The 12,221-nt window shown below is 35.8% G+C and overlaps 1 protein-coding gene across 2 annotated transcripts in view; it reads left to right on the top strand.

The window, feature by feature from the left end:
• Positions 1-10,648, top strand: part of LOC129217586 (uncharacterized) — a 34,736-nt gene extending 24,088 nt beyond the window's left edge. For both annotated transcript variants that reach the window (XM_054851913.1, XM_054851912.1), the window contains exons 3-4: positions 3,129-3,272; positions 10,413-10,648. In XM_054851913.1, the coding sequence (XP_054707888.1) occupies positions 3,129-3,272; positions 10,413-10,603 (335 nt within the window). In that variant the 3' untranslated portion in view covers positions 10,604-10,648. The remainder of the gene's footprint in view (positions 1-3,128; positions 3,273-10,412) is intronic.
• Positions 10,649-12,221: the final 1,573 nt, after the last annotated feature.

The raw sequence follows: 12,221 nt of genomic DNA, 5'->3' as shown, positions 1-12,221 counted from the left end.
CTGTCTGCCTCTTATATGTTTTTAAATCCAAACACAATTTTTATACATAATTATCAGTTCGGTAGCAGAATTTTTTTTAGGAGCCTGCGACGCAGATTAAAAAAACCCCACAAATAGTTTGCAAGGTAAACCAGCACTAAATTAGTCGTAACAGCTATTATAAAATGTCCCAATGGAACGCTTGAAAATAAAATGCTTAGTTAAAAAACTACTTGCAATACTTAGGCTAAAAGGCTTCAAAATAAAATGGAAAACTGAGGCCAAGGTAGCTGCCGGAGCAAGTGTGTTTGACCTCTCCACACTAGGAACTCCAACATAGATTTAGGCTTTTTTTTTTGAGCAATCACGATTGCTTATTGCTTTCATTTGACTGTTTTAATGTGCTATCATTTTATTTTCCCGCCAGCATCACCATCGACCGGCTCCTAACGATGCTGCTCCTCTAGCGAAAACAGTCTCCAGGTTTCGTCAATATCCTACACTTACACGCATACATACACGCACCTACACAGACACACACATATACATATATACACCTACACACACACAAACACACACACATACATACATCTACACACATACACAAACACACACACCTACACACTCACATGCACACAGACACATATGCCTACACACACATACCCCCCCCCCACACACCTACACACAACTACCCACACACTCATGCCTGCACACAGACACATATGCCTACACACACATACCCCCCCCCACACACACCTACACACAACTACCCACACATTCATGCCTGCACATAGATACAAACACACATGCCTACACACACCCCACTACGCATAAACACACATCCCCCCCCCACAACACTCGTGATCGCGAAAAACATAATTTGAATTCAAGGTGACAAAATTCAAATTAATATTTTTTTAAACTTATGTTTATCTGCTTCATTCTGAACTGTATCCTTCTACTTTAAATTCGGCAGAGTCGTGCAGAAAGGCGGGCTTCCAATTCAGAAGCTTCCAATTCAGAAATAGTCTGCAGACTTGCTCACGAATCTGCGACGAGTGTCGCAGCGTCGCTCTGTTTCCGCTACCGGGATTATGAGTAGAAAAAAATTGTTTCTGCCTGGTTGTCTAGTCAAAATATGACCGCAAGTAGGGTAATTCGTGCCACATTGGATTTACTAGAAAAATTGATAAAATCCCCGTTTCCCAGAAATTTTCTTGTAAAATGCAGTTTTTTTTAAAAATGTGTCTGTAATATCTCTAAAACAAAATTCAAAGCTGAACAAGAAAAACTTCTTTGAAGTTTTATATTACTTTTTTGTTTCAGTATTTAAAATTCAGGCGAAACGTTTATACGCTATACAGTACAACCACGTTTATCCGGACTTACTTGGACCAAAGGCAATCCGGATAAACAAAAATCCGTGTAATCCAAGTAAAAAGCAAAACATTCTTAGTTAAGCAGATTTATGTTTTACGAGTGGTACCCGCACGGCCTTCCCCATAGTTGAAAATTAAAAGGTCATTTGGTTCGCCTGAATAATGGAATTATTAGGCGAATTCCATTATTCAGGCGAACTGATTAGAATATTTACAAATAATGGATGACAAATTTCTCGCCAATTTGCTATGTTCATTTCCTTGCCAATGTTACGGTTCCACGTTATGATAATTTCGTAATTTACTCTTCCACGTTGTGATAATTTGCTCGGTAAAATTTTCTTAAAATTGGAATAGAAAGAGAACAAAATCAAATTTTCGAAAAATTGTTTCGAGGAGCACACTCCCATGCTACAAATTAATTTTGTACCAAATCTCATGAAAATCGGCTGAACGGTATAGGCGCTGTGCGCGTCACAGAGATCCAGACAGAGAGACTTAGAGCTTTATTATTAGTAAAGCAGCAAAAAACGACGCTTGTAACAAAACTACAAAGGTTCATTTCTCGCAAGCACCTTATCATTTATAGTTCAGCTGCACGGACTGACGCTCCAAGTACGCCATGATGCTTGTTAGATTACTATAATTTTTTTAACGACCTATGCGGGAGTTGTACATTTAATCAAAATAAAAAGCGAATGTGGCGTATTTACAGTTTTGTTATTGCAATCATAATTTAAAATAATTTTTTGAGTGAATGTAATTTTTTTTTAAACTCGACACATTTGATACGGATAAACCGGACATCCAGGTAAATGGGAGCCGGATAAACGAGGTTCTACTGTATGTCTAGAATTGCTACACTGTAAGTGGTTGACTCAAGGTTTCTAGTAACGACACAGCCTCTTCTTAAGCGGCATTGTTAATTTCATTGTCACTTAAGAAAAGCTGTTTCGATACAAGAAAACTTGATGGAAGCCCAGTTTTCTAAAGGTTTTCTAGTAGTAGTGTGCGGTACTACTAGAAAACCTCTAGGAAACTGGACTTCCATCAGGTTTTCTTGTATCAAAACAGCTTCTTGCCAATTTTTTTCACGGCAGGTAAGGATTCTTGAAGATATGAATTCTGAAAAACAAATCGTCATGTGCAAAGCCTAAAATTTATTTTCTTTTCGCCTAAAATTTTTTGTCGGACTCCGTGTGATTACGCGTGTTGTGTGTGTGTTTTTCTTTGCAGTCATTAGGAAATGTAATTTGTTTCTTTCTAATGGCGCTGCATTACTGGTGGACTACTTTTTCAGACCTAGTGCGATCCCCCGATATAGCATCCATTCTGTCTCGTATCACAACTATCGGCGGATTTTTTTGCCACGAGAATTTTGACGCCCAGTTTTCCCATTAGATGGAGACACCTGGGCTCCCTTCGATGCGAAACTGCACAAGGAATTTAATTTTTTAAGAGCACTCCAAGTCAAAGGAGTACTTGAGAGATTTTTTGCATGCCACATAATCATACGACATGGACGAGGACACTGTCAAATTTTTGCATCTTGAAATCCCACCGACTGGAGCCAGGTTTGAACCTGCGCCTTTAGGTCAAAGAGATCCGCGTCTTACCACTAGATCAATCTGACGGCCATTAGAAAATATAGATTACAGAAAATAGGCTTACAAAGAAGAATGGTGCTTCCGTCAGATTTTGTTTAAATTTATTGAGACTGAGAATACTTGTCAGTTAATAAGAAGCTAAAAATGCCTTCTCGTCTTTCAGATGTGGATAACTTGGACGGCGCTCCCTTTTTGCACTTGCTGATCCATGACATCCCTGCAGACGATCTAGAGAAAGGAATCGACACAGGACACGACTTTAACGGCACTGCAGCTCCCTATATGAAGCCAGCTCCAAAAGGATCAGGTTGCTAATTCTTCGAGTTTATTGAGCGTTTCTACCACGCTATATTACACTCCTCTAGGGTCCCCCGTACTTACAACTACACCCAGAGGAAGTCTAAACTTAATTGGGGAAATTCTGAATTTATCGAATTTAATATTGAGTTCTTCAGAATGACAGAATACGAGCATGAACGTACACTTTCATCTAATGGAGAGACTTTAGGCGTTATTTAAAAAAAAAAAAAAAAAAAAAACATCCAATGAGAACCATAGACTAATTATAAGAATAGACTGAGCTAAGGCAACCCTTTTGCTGCTCATAAACCAAACCATGTGACTGGTGGATATCCTAGCAACAGCGGGCGTTGATCGTAGCAGACGATCAACGCCCGCGAGAAATAAAATAAATAGAATTGATGGAACACGGAAGAATGATCTTTTATGGAGTCTGATTTGTAAATTTGTTTATCTAAGATGTAAATATTTTGTTAATATAGTGAGTTTTTCGTTTAGGTAGTACTGTGCATTTTCTTTAATCAACTTCATTAACTCTCTAAGCAATTAAAGATGCAAGCGCCCAAAAAGAATCGGCAAACGGTAAGATTTTTACCTACAATTTCAATGTAAGATACCGATTAGTACATTTTTGCGTTAACACAAAACGTTTACGCCATTACGTTCACGCCAACGCTGACGAAGCAGTTCCAAATGAAATAAAAGTTACTGAAAACAGTGATCAAAAACTAATTACTAATGTCAAAATAATGCATAACTAAAAGAAAAACAGTTCAATATCTGCACCTGGAAAAAAAAATTCTTATGAAAACACATTACGTCTTAAAATACATGTCGAGTGCCAAACTATCGATAATGTTGCCATCTAGCAACCATGCTGCCAAAGTTTTCGCCAAGCCTCCCACCAGTCACATGATGTATCCATGAACTAATTTTTTCGTCAGCAAGTCTGGGAAAGCTCGGTCTACTCTTATTATTAGTCTATGATGAGAACAGATATTAGACATCATTTTAGGAAAGGCAAAATTACAATACAATCTCCAAATTGTGAAACATATTTTGCCAAAGTGGCTGTCCATAAATGATGTCACTTTTTTTCAGCATATTGAACCCATCCCGCTTTGCCACAAAGTGTCACACTTCACCATACTTCCTCTCCGTTTGTCACATGTCACGCTATTTTTCGTAGACATATTCCTATTAAAAATGCGTGATATCACACTTCTTGTTAACACCTCCCCTCTTGTCACAAACTGTCACAATGGAGTGGTTTCCTTCAATCAAAAGTACTACTTTTCGTCATTGAAATGGATAGAATAAGAAAATAAATAAATAAATAAATAAATAACATGGACCCAGAAAATACTTTCATTTTCCCAACAGTTTTTTTAAATTAATTTTTTAAAATGTCCCGATTTTTCAAACAAGGCGTGATCTTGATGACGTCACAAATGATGCACTTTGCCGTATTCTTCTACTACGTTTCCACGTTATGATAATCAAGCATCGAATTAAAAGTGTGCTCTACGCTTGCAACCATATCGTTGCCAATGCACGTGAGTAAAGATGCGAATTAAATACTTTGCGCTGTGAATGGCAACACTGAATGTCATTTCATCATTTGTGATGTCATCGGCAGAAGCCGTGAACAATGATTTCGCTCCGATTTAAGTATTTTTTTTAAAAATATTAAACGTAAACAAATTTATCAAAAAGTGGTCAGATCCTATATTTTTAAGCAAGCTCTTTCAGTAAAAATACTTTTAAAATTTTGGAAACGACCCCATTTCATAAACCCTTCTCCTCTCTTCAAAGCGTGCCATCATCTACGGACAGCCCCGATTAAGGAAGTTTTTGGGAGTCAAAGTGACCACTCATTGGGGAGCTTCTGAATCCACGAGGTTCAATTGGTTGGACTCGTAACTGGGGAAAAGTTGGTTCGATGCTATGCCTTCCAGCCGCAGATCCTCCGTGTACGATAATAGTGACTTGGTGCACGTTAAATGTGTCGTGGACACGAAGTCTTCCAAGTTCTGATTCCATATCAATATCTCTGGGCATTCTGGATCAGAGGCTTGCTTGGCAACTGGTCTGTATTAAAAAAGGCGCCCCATCCAACCACCAGTAGTGATTCCTAGAGTTTAGAGCGTAGAATGTTTTAACCTGTTGGAGGGGCTACTGAAAATAGTAGTTATGTTCTTGAAGCTATGCTCCTTGTCGCACGTTGGCGCCGGGAGTGAACTTGAAAAAACAGTTCCACCTGCTGCCTTCAGAGTTAATTAGCTAATTAATTCATCAAAATCGAAGCCTCCGTGGTGCGTTCGGCTGTTAACTGTAAAGGTTTGTGGTTCGAACCCTATTGGGAGAGTGATCTATTTTTTTATTGGGGGGGGGGGTTGTCCGACAGAAGTTATGCTTTTATTTAGTAACATAAGCTCATACTGTTAAAGTTACTAATGATGAATTCGTAAATTATGCTGAAACTCAATTCGATTATTCAGAGTTGTTCCCACATCGCGTATACTCCATGTACGCCGTATATTCTCAAACATTTTTTAGACGTATAACGTATCCCCTCAAGCTTCAAAATTTTTCATATTATAACATATTATGAAAATGATCGCATACACATATTGTGCGTAATGGATTATTGTGAGTATACCCTCAGAAAAATTGATGGGAACATCACTGTTTGTTTCAATGTACCTTCAACAAAAAAGCAAATGTTGTTTTTGATACAAAATCGTTTTTTCATCTGTAGCGCTATGCCTAACGCAAAGTTGAAAATAGTCTAATTTTTTTCAGAACTGCGAAAGGTGCACACGTAGAAGTGTGTTAACGTCGTGAAAAAAAAAAAAAAAAAACTTTTTAGATAAAATGATTAAAACTAAACAAAAGAATTATCATTTAATCTGAAGCAAGCAGTTTTTTAAAATGAATTTTCTTTACCAGACACCCTGACTTTATAAACACACTGTAGGTACAGTCATAGAAAAAAAAAACGAAACACTTTTAATTATTCGGCCATTATACTTGCTAGAAAGGAAAGAAAGGTGTCATCCGACTTGGTTTAAAGTCTTCTTTAAAACTACGTTGGTAAAATTTTGATAAGGGACCATATACAAAGCAAAACGAGCACCAACTCTTGATTTTCAAATGGGAACCCCTATTTTTTTACTACATAAATATGTTTAGACCGCAAAATACAGCCAGGGTACGAAATTTCACTGCATTCCTTGCAGTAGAACAGGAGTTATTAACGAAAAACGTTTTAGGGACCGTCACCACATTGAAAACGCTTCTTTCAAGGTCACGGCTTATCAAGTAACGGAATGTAAACAAAGAAAAGATCGAGATTATCCAGCTCAATTCATGATTTTTTTAAAGTTCTCTTTTTTTCGTAATTCGATACTTTTTGGTTGATAAATGTGCGCCAAAAAGCGATTTACGGTCGAAAACTTTTTTTTTTTTTTTTTGAAAAAAAAAGTTAAAATATTTACTGATTTTTGTCTATCAGGATTAACCTAAGAATGACGGACCGGGTTTGACTGGTCCATCGTATAGATCGTTGTTTAGTAAATCGAATAAGGACAAATTAAAATTAATGGAACTTTTTGCCTTTTCTAATATGAGCCTATTGGATTGCTTATATAAACATTCAGCAAATTAGCCTCAAAGAAATGTAAATATCAAACTTTATACCTAGAATCATGATGCGAATATGTTTGATAAATGTATTGCACCTATGTTACAGGTTTATTTTGGAATGAATAGAAAGTCTTTTGATGTCAAATGGAATTGCGCGTTTTTAATTTCGCAGAACATCGGCAGAAGTTTGGGCCATCGCACACAAAAATATAAAAAATGTACCGCACAACGTGGGAAGTTGCTGCATTAAATAGATTGGAGACACGAGAGAAGCAAGGTTTATTTATTCCGTGAAAATTTGCTCTATATACATAAAATGAACGAAGCATCAATCTGAAAAATAAAACAGAAACAGAAGAATATAAATACCCGTTAATGAGCAAACTGTTCATACTCGAACTTTATTTGGTAAAAATTTGATTATATAAATTAACACAGTGGACAAACACGGTAATTGTTTTAGCGGCTTTTTTGTAATAAAAAAAAAGAGAATTTGTTTCAAATCCAAATTTGATGCGGAAGATCATAATGCGTGGTAATTTTAAAAAAGCATAACACAATTGGCGGTTTAAGTTAAACATGTAATGACTCTCAAAAACAATTTATTAAAGTAATTTCCCAATGCTATTTCTAGCAACAAGTTTCGACATGGTCCAACCCGTGATCTAAAAAGACAAAAGTTATTTTAGCTTAAACCAAGGTGAACCGAAATCAGACTTCTTGTCATTTCTCCGATTTTGTAACTTAGCAGATGCAAACAAAGCTTAGTATTATTTGATTTTGTATCGCGTACTATATACTTGCAAATGAACATCTCCTATAGTGTGAGGCTATAGGCTGGCGCAGCTATAGCAATACTACATGAAGCATACCCGGGACAGATCAGTTTAATCTATCCAGAGACTCCAATTTCGTCCTTGCTACAGATTTCGTAGACTGGAATCGAAACTAATCGTGCGGGATGCAGAAGTCACCTCATTGAAGCTAAGAGTGCGAATAAACTGGTAGGTAAAGTATATTTATTTGCTGTATGTTTACGGCATCTCACTGGTGAGATACATTTTCTTCATCCACCAGTTTTTAGGCACTCTCGGCTTCAATGACATGACACCTGCTTCATTGTTCGGTTAATCCAGATGTTCGGTGCAAGGCTGTTGTGCTCATTATTAGGACCCTCTGCAGCCATCGAATGGAATAACCAGACCACAGTGGAGACGCGGGCCACATTCAGCCCTCGCAGCTCTTCCATGTGGCCCGTTGTTTGCTTAAAGAATAGGACCAGAAAGTTGAATTAGAGTGCCAGTGTCATAAAGGTGGAGCCGAATATTCAGATATTGGATTCTGAAAAACATGCATTTAATAAGATAGGCATCTAGTAGTTGATAACAATAATTTTTTACAACTCTATTTTTTTTTTTGCTCGATATTTTCCACGTTATTAAAAAAAAAAAAAATTTGAATTTTGACATTTTGAATTCAAATTATGTTTTTCGCAATCACGAGTGTGTGTATGTAGGCATGTGTGTTTGTGTGCGGGGGGTATGTGTGTTTGTGTATAGGGGTATGTGTGTTTGTGTATAGGGGTATGTGTGTTTGTCTGTGCTGGCATAAGTGTGTGGGTAGTTGTGTGTATGAATGTGTGTGTGTGTGGGGGGGTATGTGTATGTGTGCGTAGGCATATGTGTTTGAGTATGTGTGCAGGCATGAATGTGTGGGTAGTTGTGTGTATGTGTGTGTAGGTGTATGTGTGTTTGTGTGTGTGTAGTTGTGTATGTATGTGCGTGTGTGTAGGAGATGGATGCAACCTGGAGACGGCTTTCGCTATAGGAGCAGCATCTGGAGGACCCGGTCGACGGTGACGGTCCGGAGGGTGGCGGTGGGAAAATAAAATGATAGGACATCAAAACAGTCAAATGAAAGCAATAAGCAATCGTGATTGCTCAAAAAAAAAAAATTGAAATTTTATCTTTGTCTTGCGAGAATAGTTTTAATGTGAAATGCACGGACAATGACCGAGAAAATAAATAGAAAAAAAAAGTATTTAAATTGTAACTAAGAATAGACAAAAACTCATCTTCATCTAACACGCAAATTAATGTTTTGTTAAAAAAAGTTCACAATTAGCTACAAATACTACTTTCGTGCAGAATGAGGCTCAAAGCACGCGGTCCTCTACTGCTACTAAAATTTCCTCTCCTACCACATTGAAAATTATTCAAATACTTTACAAAAAATAATAATAATAATTCCTAAAAACCAGTAAACTTATCTAAGAGCAAATATTACCTATTGACCCATCTGGATACTGTTAAAGGCGAAACTTCACTTTGTCGGCTATTTTTCGAGTGCTTTTTCCCGATTTAGACAAGGCAATAATTTTTCCTTTTAGCAAATTATTACCGGGAAGAGCCATTAATTCTACACTGTCTATTCCAAGGGCAAAAAAAAAAAAAAAAAAAAAAAAAAAAAAAAAAAAAAAAAAACAGAAGTATTTTAAGTGTCTCTTTTAATTAAAAAAATTCTGTAAAATATTCTTTTATTAAACAATGAAGTAGTGTTTCGCATTATTTACACATTGACGTTCGAATGATATCCACAAAAAACTGACGGTTGCAATATTGTGTTGTTTTTCTGCTGGGACAACGAATGAATTTATGCATTTAAAAAATTCATAGACGTAACTCTAATGTAGAAAAACCACGTTATAATTGGTTTGCTTATTTTGTTGAACATTTTTTTTTTCTTTTTTTACGAAGAAACCAACTTTCATAATTTCTGTTTTAAAAAAGTATACGGTCCCCTAAAGTAAGAAAAAATGAAGTTTTAAGCATAGTGCAAAAACTACTGAATATTTTGAGCTCAAATTTTGGATTCCCGCACAAAAGCTCTTCTAGATTGTTTTTCTGTTAAAATTTAATATGGTTTCAGATCATATTTTTTTCAAAAAGTATTAAAATAATTCATAAAAAAATTAAAATTACATTTTAGATGTTGTAAAGGGCGTTTTTATTATTGGGTCGATTCATATTTTGATATAAAAAAACAATCTTTGCCGTGCCTAATCTAGTTTTTGTGTTATGAGTAAAAATATCAAAATACGTTTTAACATTACGAGAGGAATTTTTCAAAACTCGATTCTGAAGTAACGGCTGGATCGAATTAAACAAAACTTTGCATGCAAAGTTAAAAAAGGATGCTGATCACAAATATGTGATAAAAAAAGGGGGTTCTCATTGAAAAATTTGAAGTTGATGCTCGTTTTAATATGAAGACGACCCCTTAACAACAATTTTTTAACATAATTTTGTAGAACTTTTTATTCCCGAAACAATGACACCTCTCACGTGTCTGTAGTGTCAATAGTCTATGAATACGATCGAGTGTTTCGTTTTTTTTTTCTATGACTGTACATATTTTTTATATTGTGGAATGTTATATGAATAACTTCAGTTATAGTGCTTCAGTTCAACAAATTGTTGACTACGATTTTCTTTTCCAGATTCATACAGAATATTGATTTTAGCTTACTGTCAAGATTCTGTCCTGAAGGCACCCAAGGGAACTTTTTCGACTTACGAAAGCAGGTTGAAGTTTGATTTGACGAAAGAAAGCAAAAAGTACGATTTCGGAATGCCCGTTGGCGTCAACTTTTGTTACCTGTCATACGAATGGACTGAACCGTTACCGTAGTTCGTCAGATGTTCTCTTTCACTAATAGATAATAAAATATTTCAGTTTTGTAGTTGCATGAATAATGCTTTTTGCAAAGTCTTTATTGCTTTATTTCTTATTTAGATTATCACCCCTTCTATTTCAACGAGATAAGTCATTTTCAAACGTTGTTAGTTGTAAAACGAGCTGATGTGTGCATCACATGACTTTTTTTTAACGTAAATTTAACGATTATAGTTGGAGTAAGCAAGGAAATACTTTAAATATTTTTACCCCTAGTTTGTCGGTGCAAAAAGGCGTTTTACAAAAATTAATTTTCCCAATATCGACAATGTAAAAAAAAGTCAATGGATAACTGTCTAAATATCGCCAATAGCGCCAAATTGAAACTAGGTGGTCATTCCAAACTATTCTCGTTTCGAGTTCGAGATTTCCCGTCACGTGATCGATGTTGTCGAAAAAATCTCGCAACGTAATATTCTAAACCAATCACAGCTGTCTTGCGAAGAGACGACGAGTTTTTCAACTATTTGTACAGCGAGGAAGTACACGTGACTTCTTCCAACCAATGCTCTTTCAGCCGGCTAGTTTTGTTTTGTTTAATCCTTGCACGGAAAAACGTGAACTTTGACGACTGGCACGCTAATGAATACTACTTCAAAGAATACGTTTTACGTTACAAAGAATCACACCGATTTTTTTTTTTTTTTTCTTTATGCAAATCCAGGCGTTCTTAAAAATCAATCCTCCAAGAATTTTACAAAATAGTACACAAAGAAAAAATGGGCCGAGGGCTCCGGTGCAAAAAGCATAGTCAAATGGCAAAAGGTAAGTCATATATTATGCATATTTCAATATTACAGTGTCTAAAACAAAAATTGAAGAGGGGAAAACAGCCAATACATAAATAAGATAAAAATGAACCGTAAATTTTGTTGGATTTACTATATAATACCATCTATATTAGTAAGAACGTCTTGTATGAAATATATTTTTCCCAAGAAACTATAACCGAAATAATAATAATAATAATAATAATAACTTTAAAAAAAAAATCTTAACTATCATAAATGCAGACGAAGAAATATAAATAGTCCGTAATCGTGGATTGAATATTATGTAGTCGTGTCTAATGAAATGCAGAGTGCGAAAGATTTAGAGGCATCCAAAAGTCTTGATGAAAAAAATCTGCTAATTCAAATTGAATATATAAAACACTAAAATGCAATCAGGGCATAACGCTGACTGTGCCATTGAAATTTTAAAGGGTTGAGGGTATTTTTATTTGGGGGCTCTTGCTTTTGGAGGGGGCGTCTTTGCGATATTTGGAGGGAGGCACCTACAAAGTGTAAAAAGGTTTGTTGTGCTAATGTAGCTTTTGGGGATGGGAGCATTAATAACAAAGTATATAATCTTCCATATTAGGATTAGTTATGTAAAAACCAAACCTCCCCGTTCAGTTGTAATTATAACAACATTCTCAAAGACATATTCCAGAGTTTTTTCTCTTCTCCTTTAAAATTATAATTTAATAAGCATATGCTAAATGGAATTTTTTATTTCTCCATTATCCCGGTTTTCAAATTCCATTTTCTAGGTATTGTTTTCTAAGACCCAATCTTAAGATATTTTCAAA

This window comes from Uloborus diversus, chromosome 2 (assembly GCF_026930045.1).
Source record: "Uloborus diversus isolate 005 chromosome 2, Udiv.v.3.1, whole genome shotgun sequence".
NCBI classification, from domain to species: domain Eukaryota; kingdom Metazoa; phylum Arthropoda; class Arachnida; order Araneae; family Uloboridae; genus Uloborus; species Uloborus diversus.
The sequence above is the reverse complement of the archived record's forward strand: the minus strand, read 5'-3'. Positions and strand labels throughout refer to the sequence as shown.